At 37.4% G+C, this 22659-nt stretch overlaps 1 protein-coding gene across 2 annotated transcripts in view; it reads left to right on the top strand.

Moving 5' to 3' along the window:
• The window catches only part of nrxn3a (neurexin 3a), a 140292-nt gene that overhangs the window by 5313 nt on the left and 112320 nt on the right, over positions 1-22659 (top strand). For both annotated transcript variants that reach the window (XM_037977845.1, XM_037977846.1), the window contains exons 2-5: positions 3739-4857; positions 14352-14372; positions 15900-15926; positions 17423-17434. In XM_037977845.1, coding sequence (XP_037833773.1) covers positions 4173-4857; positions 14352-14372; positions 15900-15926; positions 17423-17434 — 745 coding nt within the window. In that variant the 5' untranslated portion in view covers positions 3739-4172. The remainder of the gene's footprint in view (positions 1-3738; positions 4858-14351; positions 14373-15899; positions 15927-17422; positions 17435-22659) is intronic.

Here is a 22659-nt window from a genome sequence, read left to right as displayed (position 1 = left end):
CAGCTGGGCAAAAAACCTACATTTAACCTAATACCAGAATATTTAGCTAAATTCACCTGATTTATTCTTGTTAGAAGGAATGTCTGCTGATTGTCTGAGCTCACCCTGCAGCTAAAAGCTCCTGTGGACTCAAATAAAAGCTCAGAAGACAAATAAATCTCAGGTCTTTAATGAGTTTACCTGAAGAGGGAAGCTTTATTCAGCAGAACTTGAAATTTTATTCGGTTAAAATAGAAATTCACAATTATTATTATTTAAAAAAAGATTCAGAAACCAGGCAAAATGCAGCATATTATTATTACTGTTATAAATGTAGCTGAAATTTAAAAACCTTTTTGTTTTAGTTCTATATAAATGCATGAAAAAGGAATAAAACGAGATGAATGTTGTTTAAAATCAAAACTGTAAAATGCTGCAAATCCCATTTTGATAATGAAATGATTATAAAAGTGCATAAATGAAAGTGAGTTGGGTTTTATATGCTGATTAGAGGAGAATCCTTTCAGGACGGGTCAGTTTGAGGTTTAAGGCTGGATGATGGAGTTTGGTTGTGTTCAGTAACTAAACTTTCTGTTTTTATGGTGAAGAAAGAAAACCCATTAAAGCTCTCAGAACATCAGGAAATTTTAGCAGAAAGACGGTTTTAGTGAAGAGGAAATGTTCTGAAGGCTCAGGCCTGCTGAGGCGTTTGCTGCTGTCGTTTCTTGGTTCTGAGGAAACACTTTGTCTTTTTCTACAGCAGTGGTTCCCAAACTTTTCAGCTTCTGACCCATAAAGTATCTGTTGGCTGTTTAAACATCTAAAAGTGCTCATGATCTTATTAAATAAGGACACAACGACAACACAAACAGTCTTAGCATCCATTTAGCTATTTTTTAAATCATTAAATGACTTGTATTTCAATTCTCTGTAACAATTATGTTGTAAATATATCATAAAAACTGGGTTTTTAATTGTAACTTGATATTTGGAGATCATCTAAGGACCCCTACTTGGTGTTGGGTGACCCCAACTTTGGGAATCCTTGTTCTAAAGAATTTTGATGTTCTGCTTGTTTTCTTTTGGTTTTCACAGAAATATCAGTTTAACAAACTAATCTGCTAATTATTGGCTTGATTCTGTCTGAATCTTGTATTTATAGAATAATTGAGGTGTTTTTATCGCAGGTTTTATAGATTTTGAAACGCGGCCTCGTGGTTTGGTTCCCTTTTTTAACCGTTTTATTTAAAGATAAATGTTGCAAAGTGAAACTGTTACCTCATCACATCATAAACTATTGAACCAGATATGTGAGTCCATGTTCTAATCTTTGGAAATTTATATTCAATAAAGTTAGCAGCGATTGGGATTATTCCACAGCTGTGGCTCAGATTTCCTCTTATTTTTCTTTTTGCCCAGCAGCTAATCACTGGATTTACATCTACAAGCTAAAATCTGATGTGGTGGCAGTTAACAGATTATATGAGATCTTTAAAAAAAATAAAAACTTTGGCATTGAGAGGATTTATCCTTTTAGAAAAGCTCATTTTATTCTAATATTTAAACTTTAGTAAATTGGAACGCTGGTTCAGCCAGATTCTTTGCAGATTGATTCAGGTCCAGGTTTGGTCTTTCAGATTTCTCCTGATCTGAGATTCTCTGTATTCTTGAGGAAAAAGCTGGAATAATGATTTATCTGCTCACGAGATGACGCTGACGTTACCGTTTGTGTTGAGCTCTTTTATTCACACATTTCTGTCAAAAATGACTTTTCTTTGCACTGACCACATATTTGAACATTTTTTTTATTCGCTGATGATTGTAAGGGAAGAGAAATGCATCTTTTATAGTTAAATTAGTTGATAAAGTGTAGAGGTTTGTTGACTTTGTAGCAGAATTTCCAAAAAGGCTGGTTAGAAGCAACTCATGCATTATTTTTCTTTAATCCTCATTTCTTCATCCAAACTCTTTGCTTTAAACAATATTTTTTTAAAAATCAGAAACTGCAAAATCTTTGTCACAAGCTGAGCTTCTAGATACTAAAAACTTTCAGTCACGTTTTAAACCAAAGAACAGTTTTCTGCATCTCTTCTCCTGAGCAGATTTCTGAGAATAAATTCAAGCTGGCTGCTGCTCTATAAATAACCCCCTGTGAGCTGCAGATTTAGTCACTACTAACCCAGTTAGTGGTTTATTATCAGCTCAGCCTGCAGTTTCTTTCATGTCTGTTCAACTTTTTTAGTCTTCTGTTAATTATTTCAGTTTTACTATTAATAACTGAGCAGCTCTTTGTGGCTTCATCCAAAGGACACAGAAGAATTGTTGGATCTGCACATGAGCTCCTGTTTCTATTTGAACTGGATGGTCATAAATGCTGTTTTGAGAAGTGTGTTCCAGTTGTTTGGATTTTATTTGATTTATTTCTTCTTTGGTTCTGAATTAAGGACTCTGGGTTGAGATTTGGTTCCGCTTGGCTCCTGAATTATAGTTCTGTATCTTCCTTACTTCCTGTTTTATTTTGTAGCATCTGTTTCTGATCTTCTCCTCCACCCGGTCTCTATCAGTAAATGTCACTTTCCTCAGTGTTTTTATGCTGCTGGACTTTAACATCGAGTTTTAATCACACCTTTTGTCTTTTTCTACCACAAATCTAATGATAGGTGTCCTCTCATGTAGTCAGAAAGTCATTTCTCAGATTTAAAATCACAAAAGCACCTTTTGTTGGGGTTTCAACAGTAAGAAGCCTTAAAAACAGACAAGTTTCAGCTCACTTGAATAAAAATTCTTCCACACTGAAACGTAAGTGTAGCTGCTGGGTGTTACGTCTGCTCCCTGCTTGTGTTTTTCTGGGCGTCTTATTATTCATCCAGGTTCAGCAGCAAGCCGTCTCTCCAGACTGGTCATCAGATAAAGGCAGTCTGCCTGGCTGACTGATAGTCATGCTCTGCCATGAGAATAATGAGACTAATTTACTCAGCAGATGACCGATAACTCCAAAAACAACCTTTGTGGAGGAGGCAGGATGCAGCTATTTCACATTCCCTCTGAAAATAGGACCAATATCTCTGTTTGAAGAACAAATATGTAGCTCGTGGTTTGTGTTATCTCTGACTACACAAGTGGATATTTTAAAATCTCATTCCAGTGTTTCCAAGAAATAAAAGCTTGTGTGATTTTATATATTAATCATCATGGCTCATGACTCTAATAGATCCGATTTTAACTTTTGAAATTGTCTCTGAGTTAAAGAGACAGGTTTGTGCTTCTTTGTTTGTGTGTCTGTTAGCAAAATATCTCATGCACCACTGACCAGATTTCAATGAAACTTTCAGAGAGTCATCGTTGAACGTGTATCTACAACTTTCTGCATTTGAGTCGATGCTTAACTTTGTCAATCTTACAGATATTGAGCTAAAGTTTGGTAGCTGAGAGTCACTAACAACACTCTCTAAGAGCTAACAGATCGTTTAACATTATTTTAAAGGTTAGATAAAATGATGTTAGGTTCAAGAGTCTAACATGATATGCATTCCTTTATGGGATGCTTGACCTTCAGCTGCAGCCGTGGAGGTTGCAGGTATGTTTTAATTTAAACATCAGTGCTTACTGCACATTCTGAAGAATGTAGATTAGTCTGAAAACCTTGTGGTCATTTTCAGAACCAGCAGTAAATGAATGTTCTGATATCAGTTCCATTATGGATGCAGGAGAAGACTGTGTGCTGTATCTAACCCTCGTCTTTCTTCTTTTTCCTGACAGTGATGAAACTGAGAGAAACCGGTGGATCTGCTCTCACCTCCACTTCCCTTTGGACAAAATGAAGGAGGAAAATCTACTCGCCCTGATAACCAGAGAAGTCCATTATATCAGACCTTACACCAAAAAAGCTGACTTGATTTGTTCTCAAGATTAAAAAAAAAAAAAGAAGCATTAAAACAGAAACTGTTTTTATAAAAAGGCATTCCTCCATATGATCACTGCCTTGCAGCGTCTGAACAATTTATCCTTATTAAGACTGTTAACCACAACGACTGTTATCCTTCTATTACCTTTTCCCTTTAAAAGCATATTTTTTATAAGAAATATTTATCTGAATATATCTCGACACGTTTTTTGTGGATAAAACTGTGAAATTCAGCCAAAAGATTTCAGTCTGATTGACGCTTTCCTGGAATAATCCGCTCCTCGCAGCTATGGATCTTGTAGGTTTTTCTATCAGGCTGCAGTTGTTCCTCAGCTCATGTCTGGGACTGGATTTTTTAGGCACACCAGGTCAGTGGGCACGCTACCTCCGCTGGGACGCCAGCACCCGCGGTGACTTCAGCTTTCAGTTCAAGACGGAGGCCTCCGAGGCGCTGCTGTTGTACTTCGACGATGGAGGCTACTGTGACTTTCTGCAGCTGGCGGTGGTGGAGGGTCGGCTGCAGCTGCGCTTTAGCATTGACTGTGCTGAGGCCACCATTGTGTCCAACAGACGGGTGGATGACGGCAGCTGGCACGCTGCCACGCTGAGCAGGTATAATCTGCGCACAGTACTGGTTTTGGACGGCCAGGCCAAAGCGGACGAGGTGCAGCCTCAGCGTCAGTTCATGAAAATAGTCAGCGACCTTTTCCTGGGTGGAGTGCCTCAGGATATCCGCAACGGTGCGCTTACACTGCCTACAGTTCGAAACATGCAACCCTTCAGGGGAACAATCACAGACCTCAAATACGGCAACTCTCAGCCCCTGTTCCTGGGGAGCCTTAAGGTGCCCCTGGAGTCTGAAGGTTGGTGCACTGTGAACCCGTGCGAGAACGGCGGAACGTGCATGGTGGTGGACAGACAGCCGGTCTGCGACTGCTCCAAAACGGAGTACAAGGGCCGCTTCTGCAGAGAAGGTAAAAGCTGCATGTTAAAAAGCTTTCTCTCATTTATCCTGACAGGTTTCTACAGAGCTCCAAATGTGAAACAGTCTTCTGTGAAATATTTAACCTACCAACCCCTCCCTCAAAAGATATTGTAAAAACTGACAACAAAATTGAAACAAACCATTGAGTTCTTAAACCTCCATCCTTCATTATAAATCACTACATTTGCCCACATGTTCATAAATCTTAAGAATTGATTGGGAATGTGTCATGAATGGGAGAAGTGCTCAAACCAAACCAAAAGAAATCTAATTTTATTGTTAAAGATGTAATTAGACTGGACTGCAGAGTCCTGGGTTAAATAAAGCAACAAGAAACCTAATTTCACATTTAAAATATGATTAAGAACAGGAGTATGAGACAAAAGTTGATTTACTGCCGTTATTAAAAAGTTTAGACATCAAAAACAATGCATTGTCTTTGGTAGCATAATGCACACACGTGTTAATGTCATGACAAAATATACCAATTAGTCTCCATCCCATTAGCAAATGTGAGGGGAATTTGTATCATTTTTATTCTCATAAAATATGTACCAAATACTGCTTGAAATGATCTGCTTTATTCAGATTAAACACATCTTAGAAGGTGCCATCTAATAATGCCATGTGTTAATGTTAATGTTAAAACGGAACTGCATCAAATCATTTTACACCAAATTACTGCTTTCATAATTCTGTTTCCTCTCTGAATTTATTGTTTTACTTAAATGAGACAAATATGCTCAAAGTTCAAACACTGATTCACATTTGGAGATCTGATTTTGTGTCTCCGGTGGGAATTGATTGGTCATGTTACCTTGGAAGGAAAGTATTACGAGCCTTAAAGATGGCAGCGGTAATAATCTGTGTACTGAAGAAGGTTTCTGCTTTTGCATCCCGTATGATCGTATCTGATGTGTCTGTGCTGTAAAATCAGGAAGCTAATCAGAGCTCAGTTAACTGTTGAGACCCAGGTTAATGGCATGGGTCCTGCAGGCAGTGATAAGGGCGCCCCTGGAGAGAATGGAGCCTCCTGAGCCCCTTTTCTTCACCCAATCACACCACGGCAGGTGTTTTTATATCACATCTCTTTGTGCTGGGAGCTTTCCAGAGCTCAGTGTGTTCTGTCACTTTTTCTGCAGCTGCTGAAAGATTAAAATTGATTTCAATTAAAACCTTTGACTCATTTTCACCTCCACCAAGGAGTTTATGTTTCTTGTGGTGTTGGTTTGTTTGATTGTCTGATTGCAAGAGGACTTAAAAACTGATGAACAGGTTTGGATGAAATTTGCAGAAACAACTGCTTAAGATCCCAGTCAGAAGTTTCCTCCTGCTTGTCGAAGATGAGTGACTTTCCATCTGCTTTATGCAGAAACTTCCTCTCACTCGATGAGACGAGAGCTGAGAATAATATGTGAAAATGCCCGTTTTATTCTGAATAAGGACATGAATCAGATTTCAGCTAATTTATGTTTTTATGTGCACTGGAAAAACTTGTACCGTGTACTTAATTATTCCCAATCAATAGACATTCTTTAGCTTTTCCAACTCGGCGGCCTCCAGCTGCTGAGGAGACGCAATAATCTGAACCCTTATAAGATAATCTATAACACTTAGATGAGAAAGTTTCAGTTTAATTATTTCAGATCAGAGGTAATTTGTTTTAATGTATTTGTTCTACTGTTTTTTTCTTCTTCGATTTTTCACTTCGGAGCTCTTCTTCACCTCACATATGTGGAATTTACATCCCATTTGGGCTGATGCCAAATCCCCAGCAGTGCAGACAAAAGGTCTGTGAATCTGGAATTTAAAGATTAGAGTTCTTTTTGAATCTATCTGGGGTTGGGGGGTGTGTGTGCTGGGGCTTTTCCTTCTGTGTCTGAGCTCTTTGGCTACTGATTGAATGTGCAGCGTTTAGCTGACATGACGACCTCTGAGGGGAAAAGCGTTTCTCTGTTCCTCTGGTTTGTTATATTTTAATGTATACAAATGGAAACGGGCTGCTGGGTGAAGTGTTGAAGAAAATCAGCAGTCGGTGCTTTGTTACGTCAGGAGATGAGACTACAGCTACGTGCTTGTCTCTGCTCTGATGAATGTTGGAGTATTTATGTGTTTAGATATGTCATCATGAGTCTTTTTGTCTTTAAATCCTTTTAAAGGTACTCACTGCAAAGTCACGAAGAGTGACCAAAAAATAATTGGTGACGTAAAGAACTCGATCTGCACGATGTTTTATCATAATAATGGTTAATGTGTTCTTAAATTAAATCTATTTTTAAGCCAAGTTCATGACCGGATGCCAACTACCAGGTGTGTTTGTTTATCTACAGAAACAGCCAAAATGAATGAGAACAAGAAGTTTTGCAAGTTTGAAAGCCGAGCTGCTCCACTGCCCTGCTCGATCCCCAGTATTTATTCCTGGAAGTCCTTTTTTCTCGATTTTTCTCTTTTCTTTAGTCTCAGATTTGCTCTTTATGTCTAAACATCTCCTGGATTTTGCACTTGTCCAGAAGCAGCCATGTTTGTTTACTTACACAGACCACAACCAGCCTATTGGAGGTCAGTTAAAGGACTCCAGCTTCCATGAAGTTTTCAGTAAATTCAGCCGAAGAGTGCTTTGTTTACATTCAACGTGGACCTGCATTTCAGATTTGCATATTTGCATAAGCAGCTGATTCAGGTCAAGATGGTGAAAATTAATTTTTATTTCTCATTTTGCAATGAGTACCTTTTAAAAAAACTAACAGTTCTAAAGCTTTTCACTTCCAGATTACTTGTTTTTCTGTCTGGTGGAGGAAGGGAAAAAAGGATTAAAGCCACATGTGCTGTCACTGCTGTTCAGTTTTTAACTTGTTCTGTAAACATAAGAATAAGTGAAGCATTTTTTAATTTGATTAAAAACATGTTTGTCATTAATTTATTGTATCAAACTTTAAACTGAAGTCCATCCTAGCATGGATATTTGTTTGTAAAATGCAAATAACAAGAACTGTTTTTGTTTAAGTAAACCTTTTTATTCCTTTCAGGTTATATTTTACGAAGTTGTTCAGTTTTTTATTCCCCCGGAGACATTTTAAGTATTTATTTTAACTCCACTGAAGCGTTTGTTCTGCCTCTAAAATATCTGATTTTATTTGTTTTAACTCCTGTAATCTAATACAGGTAATCCTCTTGTTTACTCTGAAAATAATTGCTGTAATGTTTATTCTAACCAAACTGTCAGGTTTGGTTTTCTTTCCTGGTTTCAGAAATGTTGATCAACTTTAAATTGTTTATACTGAGAGTGGCACTAGATTGGTCCAAAATCAAAGGAAATGTTTACCTTCTGCAGAGCATGAACCCCTATTTTTGTTTATTTTATTTAATTGTTTGTGCAGATAAAAACTGATCTTGCATGATGCTGGCAGGAAACAGTTTGTGAATATATGCAGATTTAAACATTAGTACATCATGTGGAACATCGTCTGGTTATTAGCAGACATTTAATTAGCATAATAAAAAGTTAATATTGGCAGAATAAAAGGTTTTTAATTAAAATGGAGGCCAAAATCTTCTGAGTTTATCTTCTGGGGAACGTGAATATACCAAAATTATTAGTAAATAAAATAAACAACAAAAACAACAAAAATAATAAGAAATTAAATCCAGAAATTTAGTTAGTTCCTTTGCTGTTTTTACAACTTTCCACAGGAGGAGACTCAACTCTACAAAACGTTTATTAAAAGGTGCTTCAGCTCATTTTATTGCCAAATATTCTTCGTTTCTCTAAAACCCCCTCCCTTCAGCTCCGTGATGCATGAGTCAGCGAGGCCTCGCGGTGGTTTCAGCGGTGACCCTCGTACGATAATGGCCTGATTTTTTTCCCCAGCCTTGATTTACAGCCTCCATGTTGGAACCTGCTCCTGCCACAGATTTATGTCTGGCTCTCGAGCCTCTCGTCTGCCTCCTGCGAGGTGCTGATAGGTGACAGGAAGCAGGGAACCTCGGCAGCCCCGAGAGAATTTAGATTAGTTATTGTTAAAGGATAAATAACAGCTTTAATGAGGCTGACTGAGCTGGATCGCTGGGTTTCCTGCTGTTGGGATACATCAGGGGGATAATATGGAATAACTGAAAGTCAGCAAGATAATAAAACATACAGAGTGTAAATAACTTGCAGTATCAGGCGGAGATGATTCTTTTTTTGATGTTCATGAAGGAGTCAGTCTGTCAGCTAATCTCAGATCAGAAACTCAGGGCTGCATGTGGCGACTTTTAAAGGCTCTTTCATAAAAACAGAACTTACCTTAAACAAACTTAGGATTTATGCACAGATTTGTATGGCTTACCAACATTACAGCTTTATTAAAACAGTAAAAAGATGAAATAAAACACAATCAATCATTAGATCTCAACCTGGAGTATTCAGGAATGTTATCTATGGCTGCACTCTTCCTGCTCACATAATCGTTTGGTTTGCTTTTGTTCATTACTGTTTACATTTTTAAGTCTTTAAAAAAAGAGCTAATTATTTAAAGAGTGGGCTTTTTTTTGAGTGAGCGTATAATGTCTGCCCAAATTAGAACTCTTTCCTAAAAAAAATCTGGAAATCTAAAGAAATAAACATGTTTCTCTCCTTTTGAAACACCTTTTGCCTCCAAATCAAGCACAACGTTTAAAACGTGTCTTTTTTTTTTCTGCAAGAAACGACACAATCAGAGGGAAATTGTCTCCTGCCAACCTCAGTAAATTAAATGCCTTTTTAAAGGAGACAGCTTGTAAACACGTATGCAACAAAGGCAGCTACATAAATTACTGTCTGTACCTTTCAGGTGGGAACTGATTAATGTCTCATTGGTAAAAAGTGAGTTTTTAATCAGAAATGAGCTTTAATTGAAACAAAAAACAGCTAATCTGATGCAAAATGTCCCCCAAAAAGTCTGCTGAAATATTAAAAACATTAATTAACTACAGACTCATTAGGACAAATCAAACATGAGGAAACTTCTCTTCATGCATCATAAATATGTGTTGTTAATGTAATATAAAGAAAGAACATTATTCTGTTTATAAAAAAGGACATTAAAGTAGATGTTTACATGTCTCAGCAGTGCGTCTAGATTCAAAACTTGCTTTGCAAAAAATAATATCTGATTATTCTGAACATTATATAAAAAATCTTTAATATATTTGTGTTTTTCATGCCGCTCTTCTCCTCCTGATTGTTCTCACTTTGTTTAAATTGGGAAGAAAATAATTAGCCTGCTAGTTTTTGAAAGCATCATCATCAATGAGATCCCACAAAGTGAGACCAGATGTCTTTAATAATGAAACTGTTTATTGTGATCTTGTTGAAATGATTTTAGTTTGATGTGAGCAACAACCGTACCTCACTATGAGTCTTAGCAGTGATTTTATTTACAGTACGTACCTTCAGAAAGCTGGTGCCGCTGTTGAATTTGGATTAATGAACGTCTGGAGCAGAGATGCAGCACACGGCGTCTAGTTGGCAACGTTTGACACATTGAGCATCCCGGCTCTGCAGGGCGATAAGAAGCAGCAGACCACGACAAATGAAGCCCTGTTGTTACACAAACAGATGAGCTGCAGACAGTTTGTGGACAAACTGGAGGTCCGTTATCCGAGACTCGCTCTGAGTGATATCACAGAGATGAGACGTAACGACGGAATCACTAACCAAAATAAAAAACTAGACAAATATCTTAAAGCCGGCTGATTCTACGACGGTCCTCTCTGACATGTTTAATGTCTCCAACCGTCAGTGGAGGAGCTTTACACCTCTGCTGATCAAATGTGACCAGATGGCGTCAGCGGGCCTCCCCGGCTCTTCCTCCACCTGCCGCCATGTTCATATCAACATGAAACATGGCTGCTGGTGAAATCAGTCGGTCACCAGACTGTGCGCCTGTTACAGCGATGGTTATGATGAAAACTAGCAGAAATAACTCGGAGTGTTGCATCCAGAATGATTTCCAGCCTGTCAGGAGGGTTTAAAGTCATTTTTTGGTTTGCTAAGGTCATTTTAACACCAAAAGTTCTAAAAATTATTGAGTTTGATTAAGATTTATCCAGTAATTCATGAAATATTTTGCTAACAGACAGACAAAGTTTATGCCTAAGCTTTAAACAAAAATAATCTAGTGCTCCAAATATTTGTTGATGGATAATCCTCAACCACTACCACAACAAAGTTTAGCTCAATATCTGTATATTCCACTGAGATGTAGCCATTTTGTGTTTGCAAAAATCTTGAATCGGGTTGGCTCCAAAATAAGTTGTAGATGTAAATCTTGTGGTAATTTTCTGAGGGATTTATTAAAATCTGTTCAGTCCATGAGAGATTTTGCTACAGACAAATACATGCACAAACAAAAAAAACATTCTAGCCTCTCATTTTTGGTGGTGGGGCATAATAAGTCAGTATTTTCCCCCAAAAAGATAAAGTATTTGTATGTTCTTTAATTGTTTATAACCTCCAAAACCAATCATCGTGAGGCCAGCGGTGATGAAAGGAAGCCGTTTGTGAAGTAGCTCGTTAATCTCGGTGCTTTCTCAGTTTATCCAGCCCATCATGAATCATCCTGTTAAGTAATCCACTTTGAGCTTTAATCCCCGGCTGTCCTCGCCTCACCTTTGGGTATTGAATTAAAGGAGAGTCAAACTCGTTCTCTTGGATTACGTGTCCAACGATGAATAAATAAGTTTGTCCGAGCGCTGAGTGAAATTAATCGGGAGGATTTTCTGATTCGAGCCGGTTTGAGTAAAACATCTCCTGCAAGTTTATTTTAATTAAACATTTATGAGTTCATCCTCATTTTGCTCTCTCATATACCAAATTCTGATGCTCGAAATGTCACAATAAGGGGAGGGAGTTGTTGAGATGAAGAAAAGCAGGGAGGGTCAGAAACAAAAAGACTGAGCAAAGAACCAATAATTAAGTCAAAGTCAAGCCAGAGTCAGTGAGGAATTTAAAATCGCACTTTTATGATATTAGCTGCAGTTCTTTCCTCAGATTTGCTGGAATTGTTGTTAGCTTTAAGCTCACTTGACGGGTTTGTCATTCTTCTGTTTCTTTAAATGAAATGTCCACCACATCTTTTCTGTTTTTAAAGTTTTACCTCTGTGATGTAAAACCTGACCACCAAGCGTTGTTGGAATTATGTCACAGCCAATCATGTATGACTTTCAGTGTTTTATGCAATCAGATTGTGGCGTAAACCAGAATCCGAATGGTTTTAATTCAGTTTCAGAAGGAAGAGGTTTTAATATTAAGCGATGTACAGAAGAGACAGAGAACGTGAAGGTAATAATCCCAGCATGAATGACCACAGGACCAGCTTGTTCCATGTTGGAACAGAAATCAGTTTAAACTGAATTAATATCTAATGAATAAAAAATCAGCCTCCATCTGCTTGTGTTCACATATTAACACTGTAACATCCTCAATTAGTTCACGCTCTGAACATTTAATGCATCTCAAGTCAATTAGCATACATTTTATTTGCAAGCTACTTCATTTCCGAGAAGCTTAAAAACCGACTCTGTAATCAGTAAAACTCGGCTTTTGCGTGGAATGTTGTCTTGTTTGTCAGTATATGCACAACAAAGTCCCAAAACGTCGGGACGTTGTGTAAAATGCAAATAAAAAAACTGAATGCAATGATTTAGAAATGTTATAAACCCATATGTTGTTTATTATGTAACATAGTAAACATATAAGTAGTTGAAACAAACAATTTGTACCTTTTTTTATTTTGTAATAATTTGATGGCAGCAACTCATCTCAAAAAGTTGTTCCAGATGTTCTCCTCTGTGCAGCATCTGTAAACATCTGGACCTGAGTTTGTCCCATTCTGTCTGTTCAACAGTCCTGGATGGGAGCAGATGTTGCTCTAAAACCTGGACTAATGCAACCCCATACCATCAGAGAGGCCGTCTGACCTCAGAACAGTTATCCTTTGGTCCAGAGGAGACACATCTGTTCACATCTGGCTTCTTGTTTGCCTGATAGAGCTTTAAGCAGCGTTTGTGGACGGCACGGTGAGCTGTGTTTACAGAACAGAACCAGAACCAGCCTTGACCTTTGACCTCAGAGGTTTCTCCAGATTCTTCAGATCTGTTGATGATTTTATGATCTGGAGATGATTGGAAATATAAACTGATGAACCTCTGTTCATCTTTACTTCTGAGAGATTCAGCTTTTCTGAAAATGTTCTTTTTGTCCCCAGTTCTCTTATTGATCTGCTGCCATTTAATCCAATTCATTACAAAATGCTCCTCCAGCTGGTTTTTATTCATAACAATTACTTTTACGGCCTTTTGTTGCCAATGGCACAACTTTTGAGATGATGCAGATGCTATAAAACTAAAAATTAACCTTTTAAAGAAAATTATACAATTTCTTTGTTTCAGCATTTGATACATTTACTATGTTTTTATTGTGAATAAAATATGGGTTTGAGATTTAAAAACTATCACATTATTTTGTTTGTTTATATGTAAAATTCACACTTTTTCAGAATAAGGGTTGAATGTACATGCAGCTTTCAACCCCCCAGTGGTTGAACATTTTACTGAGTTTCTAAACTTTCAGGGAAATTTAATTTCTGCATTTAGTTTAACGACTTGAAACTATTTGTGGGCTGGTTTTCATCTTTATTCTAACATCCTGAAAGGTTAAAACACCAAGAGGATGCAAAAGAAATGGAAAAATATCCTAAAATGTGTTTTCCTTTAATCCGTATTAAAGAAAATCAAATCAACAAACTGTTTTTCTGCAGCTGACAAGTCTGGAAATCCAAAAAATGTCACAATTATGTCAGAAATAGATTTGGTACTTTGAAGATGTTCTCAAAATTATTTATTTTAAACATTAAAAAGGTTACTAGATTTTACTCCAGTAAAGTTTTTGTTAATGTTTGCAAACCACCATTTTTTCCACAGGTCTCAAAGTGATTTTACATCTTTTTAATTTGTTTCTTTATGGATGAAATCCTTCAGAGATGATACCTGTTCTCCTTCAGGCATCCCCATCTAGTGCCACTCTCAGATCAAAACCTCTTTTTCTAAATCAGTGTTGGAGAATTTGACATCAGAGGATTAAACAAAACTATATTTGCAGCAGTTCAGCTATTAACAAAACCAGCATGAAACGTTTAATCCAAAATATGGTGTGATGGTAACAATAAATTCAGCTTATTTCATGTATGACTTTATAATCTAACAGCTGTAGGCAGTAATGAGGAAGATAAAAAGAAAACTTCACATGATGTTGTTGGGGTAGATGATGGTTTTGCACCAAATGTTGGTCCTTGAACGCCTCATTGTAAAACTTTTCTGGATTGTGACGGACATGCAAATGAGCTGCCAGCCATTTGTATGGACCACGAAAAGTTAAAGTAGTTGCATGACAGTCAACATGCAAGTGAAATGTGTGTTTCTAATGTTGCTTTCTTTGCTTCTTTCCTCTCTTTTTCACTGCAGAGGTCAGCAAGAAAATGCCAGGTGAGTTTTAAATAAAAACTTTAAAATATTTAACAAAACAGTGAATGTTGTGCAAAAGGCAGTTTGAACTCTGGATATTATTATTAGGCTGTTTTTGTGTAAAGATTCATGGCTGCATCAGGATCCACAGTCTGCAGATTTAATCAGAAATGGAAATTTGGTCCTAACCAAGGGCCAATCACAATCAATATTTATTAAAAATTACATAAATTAATTGGTTTTAGATGTATTATGTCAAATCATTCATATAGAAATATCAATGACCTTTTTCCCAGTTACAGATTATACAGAATTTAGAGCAAACAGACTTTAATGAACACAGACAAATAGATCAAACTTCAAAAAGCTCATCATTAGCAGTCATTTCTTACGCCTCACTCAGCTTTTAAATGAAGTTTTAACATTAAAACAGATTTTTTTTAAAAAGCCATCAACAAAAACCTGATCATACAGAAATTAAAACTATATTTTGTTGGTTTCTTCACTATTTAGGCTCAGTTTTTTAAAGCAAAATAAGAATCAGAGACTCGATCCGTCCCAGACTAGAGGGCCGGATGAAATGTTACAGAGGGCCGGATCTGGCCCGCAGGCCTTGAGTTTGATAAGTGTGTTCCAAACTCGTAATGCTGTTTTAAAAAAAGCATTAAAATGTTCTGTACTTTCTACAATAAAGCAAATCAAACAACGTTTGGTTAAAGTTTTGATTTTCAGTCTTCCTTTTAAAAAAAAGACCAAATTACATTTTCTGAAGTTTAATTTACTCCATATCAGACCAAACTCTAAACAAATTCCAGCAATCCATTTTTATTTTTGCCTAATCAGAACTGATGATGTCAGTGTTTAGAGTTTGTTTATAAACCATCCTCTTCTATTCTTAAAATAAAGTACTCCAAGTCGAGCAAAAACCTTTTATTTAGTCATTTTCATTAACTTTTAAACTTCAAAATGTGCATTTAAAAATCCTGCAAACCCAAACTCTGATTTGACTCCGAATAGTCGACCAGTTCTGCAGTCAGCTTAGCTTCAAACCTGTGAAATCTTAATCCTGTTTTTTAGATCATCACATTTAAAGTAAAACATTACTATTACTAAAGATTTTGATCCAAACAGCAAACAGATGCAGCACAAACTCTGATAAACAGCATGGAGGAGCTATAAGTAAGCAAATAAATCAATAAAAGTTGTAGGATTCCTGTAAAAACTTTAGATGGATGTTTTTTTTATCAGTTTTCTGACCGTTTGGTTGTTTCCAGAGTAAAGCTGATGACTGTTGTTTAAAGAAGCTAAAAGCTGCAGCTGTGGCTGGTAAAAGCTGCAGGTCAGTGAGAGTTCTGCTCTGAACTTCTCAGGTGAAACGTGTGGGTTGAATTCAGGAAGCCTCCTGCACAGACGCAGGAAGCTTTGTGAAACGTTTGTGTTCGGATGTCATGCTTTCCCTCCTGAGACAAGCATGTTTCATCACAATACTGCAGAGTATTGACACTAAGTGTTCCCTTTCCGGTCTTTCCCTTTTCTTTCCTTCTCAAGGTTTTGCACATATGATGGCAGAACAAGGTACACCCCTTTTTACCTTTTCTCTTCTGCTCTGTTTAGGATTCCAGTGTGAAGCTGCATGTTTTGGTGTGTTTTTTTTCTGGACGTGTGATGCTATAAACAATGTGATGCTCTTCTGTGCTGCATGAAGAATACTAAAACAGAAATGGGTTTATTCCATGTCAGTCTGACCACCGTCTTTATTTTCTGATGAAGGGAGAATATATGTTAGAGAGGATTATTAGAGTTCAACGGCTTCAAATCTTTGACAGATATCCTCTCAGACTTTAAAACTTCAGGCACAGATTAGAAGCACAAAAAGTAGAACCTATTAAGGATTTTCTTCTATAATAATTTGCATATTGTCAGAAACAAACAAATCCAAAGCAAATCAAATTTTTAGATAATAAAACCCTCCTGTGGCCCTCGGGTCAAATTAACCTAAAGTTAGAAGGATTTCTCTACCTCTTTCTATCGCTCTCTCGTTTGAGAGCTTCAGGAGGGTTAAAACAATTAATTTAATTTATATAATTTGTGTAAACTTATATTTTTATTTGCTAATGTCTTTACCCATTCAAAAAATGAAAGAAAGGTGGCCTATATTCTAAGACTTGTTCATTTGAATTCAAATAAAACCACAAATAATAAAATAAACCTAATTTTCTGGACTTTCCCATTGATTCAGCAATAGATTAAGACTGACATGTTTAATTGTTTTTTCCCCTGGTTTTATTTGCAGTGCATTTAAATTCAAAGGAGGAAAGTTAAAATTCGGTGCATTGCAGAAAGATCAGAACCAGAAAGTTTTTTATCCTAATAAGCTGATTGTTTCAACATGACAAATAATTCTCAAGTGTTTAATAAAAAGAAGCAAATTAGCCTTTCTAAAAATTGCATTTGCAGTTTTCAAAAAAAGGAATATGAGCACCAAAATATGCATGTCAGATGTTCTATTTCTCATCTTAAAAACGACACATTGTGAGAATCCTTAAAATGTCCAGTCTGACCGTCGCTTCTCCGCATTATAAACTTTTAAAAGAAGAACAGAAACGAACAAACTTCTGTTGAGTTAAAGACCTGGAACAACCCATTTTTAAAAATGCAAAAACTCAGGAGATGATTTTAAGTTAAAGGAAATAAAAGCAACTGGCTAACAGGGATGGATGAGCCACTTTAAGAATTACCTTACAGACAAATGCTGAATAAACACTTTAAGCTGATATTTAATTGCAGAACAGATCGTCTGCATGTGTTGGTGCAGTTTTACGCAGTTTAACCTTTGAGCATCCAGCCTGAAGCTTTTAAATGTTTTCCGTTCTGTAATCGCTCCTCTCTGATTCCTTCATGCCTGCATGTTTTTAGAGACGCATGAACGATGCTGTGTTCACTGATTAACCCTGGTGATGTGATGTTTGGTGTCTGCTGGATCATGAACTGACTCTTCTTCCTCCTCTTCCTCCCCGTCTGCTCTCTCTGGGCTGTGGACTCTTCTGTGTCGCCTCCTCCTGTTCCTCTAGCTAAAAGCAAAGGTACAGCTTTTTCGAAATCTTTCCTTTTCCGCCTGTATGAAAAGCGACGCTTGCTCTGTGAGTGTTTGAGTGGAACATGTTTGATGTTTTAATGTGTTTACTTGTCTGTGTTCAGCGTCTCCTCTGTAATGCTTTTTCACCGAGGGTGCTTGTATTAAGCGGGTAATTAAGCCAACAGCAAATGAAAGAGGGAGAAAAGAAAGAGTTGCTTTGTGTGTGTGTGTGTGTGTTTTGTGATTTGTTAAAAGGCTTTGAGTGTGCACAGGAACGTTGCACAGTGGATCAGTTTTCAGAACAACCCTCTCCAGGCTCTTTCTGTAAACCAGAGCGTCTGCTTTAAACTGACTTCTTCAGCTGGGTTCTGCAGACGGGATTTATACGGGATGTTCAGATTTTCTCCCTCCCACTGGCTGTCCATCACCACACGAACACAAATAATGCTCCACTGTTACAGATTGTATATACCGAACACCTGCAGATAGAACAACTGACACCAAAAGAAAACTTCATCTCAGCTGACCTTGTTGCACATTTTATCTTAACTTTCATCGTTGAATTATTGCCTTACAACCCTCCAAAATATTCTGTCCTTGTAAATGTCCTGCAGCCTGCTCATTAAACAGTTCAGAGGTCAAAGTTCACCTGTGGGAATATCAGGATATAAGCTGGAATACAAACACATGATGTTTTTTCTTTTCTTTGCAGAAATTCAGAGACAGGGAGCAACACACACACACACACACAAACGAAAATGGTTTTTGTAAAACTCGTTTTTCTTCTCTTTATTTTCTAATCAAACCAAGTTGAGAACAGCCATAATTTGTTTTTCCCCCGTGAGCTATTTTAAACTTTTTCACTTTTCAGGTTGCCAAATAGTTTTTTAAAACGTGTAATTATTTACAATTTAGGTTTTCAGTTCATTATGTTTTTTACTCACCGTCCCAGCTGTATTTTCTTTTTTAAAAAGGGCATAAAATTGCCTTTTTTGGCTATAAAAAGAGGCAAAAAACATTCAAACACTAAACAATGGAGCCATTGTCAAAGTGACAAATCTAATATGGACTAAACAATTCTAAATGTTGCATCTAATATAATCAGCAGTTTTAAAATGTGTGTTTAGCAGTCTGTTTCTCTTGTATTTTGCGTATTCACCTCCTCTCCATCCGTTAATCTTTCTCTGCACATCGTTTCTCTGAGCAGAGGCGTAAATGATCAGGACATCCGTTTTTATCGCTGAAGAGTTTTGTTTTTCTGATTTTGTTCCAACCAATAAGAAGAAGAATCCTTGTTCTTATAGACCTGATCTCCATGTCTTAATCCACAGGTAACCCTCAGTCTTTCCCAAGTTAATGTCAACCAAAAGAAAAACCAAATTCTGGGCTGGAAACAAATAGATCCTGAACGTTTGAACAACCCCCTGCTGTCTGTCGGAGGCGACCTCTGGCTGACCCCGTTCAGTCTGCAGGCGCCTCACCCTGAAGATTAGACTCACTCTTAACGTTTAATTTAAATACTTTAAACCAAGTTGTTTGAGCTACGAATTCTTCTACTGCTTGGACACTTAAGGCTCATATCAACCAACTCTCAATGAGAAAAGTAAATGTGCAGAATATAAAGTACATATTTTTTAATTTCATAAATAGGCCTTGAGCTGTTTGCTGATCAGAATTACTGAAATCGAGACTTTTAGGTTTTTAGAAATATATTTTCTTTAGAATATCTTGGGCTTTTTACAACTTCCACCTTCCACTTTAGTTTAAAATGCATATATATGTTTTTATTTCTTTATTTTGTCTCCTGTGAAGCTGATTGGTCGCTGCCTGTCACCGACACCTGAACTGTTTTTTCACTGATTAGATGAGGAGGAGTGTGAGCTCCTGGAGATTCCCTCCTTCCTCACCACCTGTCTGTTTCGCTCGTTGCTGTGTTTAATCCCTCAGTGAGATGGTTGGCATTATCACCCTCCAACACACACACACACACACACACATACACACACCTCCTGGCTCTGTTTGCATGTCGGCTCGCTGCTGGCAGAAAAAAGGCAGAGTTATATTTTAGGCTCATGAGACCAAATTACTTTTTTGTTCCTGTTTGTTTGTTTTTTTATTATTATTCTGTTGCCCTTTCTCCTGATCTCTCCATACTCCCTCTCATCTTTCTGGTTCTTCTCTATTTTCACTCCCTAACTAATTGATTCCTCCTTTTTTTAATTTTTTTTTTTCCTTTCCATCTCCTGCAGCCATTTTCTTCCCCCAAACTACCAGTTTTAACCGCTCTCTCTCTGTTTCTGCTTGTTTATGAAATGCAGCTCGTTCCTCCGGTTTAAATGATTCTCCAATAAAGTCTGGGCACTTTCATGGGAATCCTAACGAGCTTATTTCTGTTAAAGTTGTGACAATTAGAGTCAATGTTGCTCTGTCAAAAGCTTCACTTAGGTTTAAGTCATCTTAAAAGACTTGATACCAACAATAAATATCTTAAAGCTGCTAAAAGTAAAAAAGTAACTAAATAAAAGCACAGACTCCAGTGACCTTGTTCCTGGCTGGACTGGGTGCTGCTGGGACAGTTGGGATTTCTGCGCTTGACTGGGTGCTGGTGAGCGAGCCAGGCGCCGGAATCGCCGAGTGGCGGTGACAGACGGGACGGAGAAGGTGGAGGGGTTCGCTGAAAGGAACCCAGGAGATAAGCTGGTCCGGTTTAAATTAAACTGAAACTGTTTCGCAGAGAAAGTCGTCGTTGCGGCTTTGCTTCTGCAGATCGTTTCAGGTCAGGAGGATAGTTGGTTTAGTTTCTGTTAAGTAAGAACCCTTCTGTCTAATTTGCTGCTGAATTTATGAACCACTGGCTCCAGTGGAACCAATATTCCTTGAAGGAACGGACATTTTCATTTTATTTAAAGCTAAAATCTTATGATGAGAAGGGACAGAGTTATAGCCGTTTTGGTCAAACCTTGTAAATGATATCTGAGAGCTCAGTATGTGTTGAGGATGACGCTCAGCTACTACCACACCAAATCTTAGCTAATTATCTGTAAAATTCACTGAACTATAGCCATGTTTGGTCAGCTGGCTGTGGTGGCCATGTTGGATTAGATATGAACAAAAGATAAGCAGTTGCAGATGTACAGCCGTTGATTACTTTCTAAAAGCTTTATTAAAATCAGCCCAGTGGTTCTTGAGGTATTTGTATTTTGCTAACAGTACAGATGAACACACTCAGACACACACACCCCTGCATGGGCGTAAACATGATCACTCCTGAGTTTTAGGTCCGCTCCTTTTGGATTTCTTTAAAGCAGAGGTCTCCAGTCCTGGTCCTCAGGGCCACCATCCTGCATGTTTTCCTTGTTTCTCTGCTCCAACACACCTGATTCAGAGGTTAAATCACCTCTTCATGTTCTGCAGAGGCCTGTTAATCACCCATTGATTCAAATCAGGTGTGTTGGAGCAGAGAAACAAGGAAAACATGCAGGATGGTGGCCCTGAGGACCAGGATTGGACACCCCTGCTTTAAAGTGAGCAAATGTTTAATGCTCTTATTAAAATACATCAACCTCAGATGTGACTGAAATTTTCACCCAGTGAGTTTCTCAGTAGAAACAGTTAAAAAACTTGGAAGTCGGCTGTTTTACAGTTAAAGTTTGATCCATGCATGTAGTGACAGTTCAGCTAACAGAACGCTAATCAGCTCATCAGGTGTGATTGCACCATAGAGCTGCGTTTTTCCTGCTAACCTCGAGGAGGCTGGCAATCAGGGGCCGACGAGAGCTGGGAATGTTCTGCTTCAAACCAACAAAGGCTTTTCTCACACACACTGAAGTCAGCATCACATGTTTGTAATTTAAAACTCAGGTTTTAATTGGATTTCTCCCTTGATTGGCTCCGTCACTCATCTGGCAGCCATACTGTGGGTGGAGCCTTACTCAATTAAAGAGCCACGTTTTTCTTTAGCTGCACCAAATAATGATGTTAAAAACTGTTGGATTGGTTGGACTGATAAATGAAAATGTAAGATTTTAGTTTGAAATGATTGAGGTCCAAAAAGTTATCTTCACAAAAAACAGGTAAACATCTTTATAGTTCTGTATAAATGTAGAAATAAAACTATTTTCTTTCAGAGTAAAAAGTGAGCCTCTTAGCAAGTAATTTATCCAACAGTTTCTGAAAACTTTATTTTTACAAGAGTAAAAGAAACAGAGAAAGCTGGAAATTTTAATTTAGATGCAGAAAACTCATATATGTAGTCATGTTTGTGTGACTTTTAGTTTATTTTGCATTAATGAACTTTTAGCCTCAGTGTTGTTTGATGCTGATCTGTTGAAAATAAATCTCCATATTTTTTATTAGAAATGATAAAAACAAGGAAGAGATGCCTTAAAGTTGATCTGTGACTGATTTCATGCACATTTTATTTTTCTAAATGGCCCCCATGAGTTTTATAGACAGAAAGGCTCACAGCCACATGCAGACACAGCAACCTGACTCTTATTTTGTTTTTTTAGAAGTGTATAAAATGAAATGTCAACAGTTCGTGCTGCAGCTGATCGATGGCGCCGTCCTCCAGGCGATTGAAAGGTCGCGCCCCGACTGAGGCAGGAACTCTGAACCAGCACATGTTCACGGAAACAAACAAAAAAAAGAACCCCTTCACTATCACCGTTTCGATTTGGTTTGTTTTTATTATACTCAGTTTAAAGTTTACCCACGAGGGTGCGGGTCATTGATTTAAAGGTAGCGTAAATGTTGGAATCCGGTTCAGGTTACGGTTAGATATTCGCCGTGTGACCGGTATACTGTAGTGTTGTAGGATAATCTTTTTATTTAAATATGACAGGATTAACGAAACACAAAGAAGCACAGCAGAAGCACAGCTCACAGCAACAATTATACTAATAATGGCAAAAATATGCAGTTAGGATCCGGTTCAGACTGGTGAAAATACTTAATTGTGCAGAAAAACAAAGATTTCTGAAGCTGTGGTTCTTTAAACAATACTTTACTAAAGTTGTCTTTTCTGACTTCTTATATATGAACTAACTGATGAATGAAACTCCTTTCCTCTAAAGAGTCACCTTCTTTTTTTTTTAATAAACAGTTTTATTAGTTTTATGTTTTCACAAGTACAGAAAATAGAACACCATACAATGTATTGCATATAACCTTACATGAGTATGCAAAAAGAAAAAAAAAGAAAAAAGAAAAAAAAAAAAAAAAAAAAAAAAG

This window comes from Kryptolebias marmoratus, linkage group LG10, assembly GCF_001649575.2.
Source record: "Kryptolebias marmoratus isolate JLee-2015 linkage group LG10, ASM164957v2, whole genome shotgun sequence".
NCBI lineage: Eukaryota > Metazoa > Chordata > Actinopteri > Cyprinodontiformes > Rivulidae > Kryptolebias > Kryptolebias marmoratus.
The sequence above is the reverse complement of the archived record's forward strand: the minus strand, read 5'-3'. Positions and strand labels throughout refer to the sequence as shown.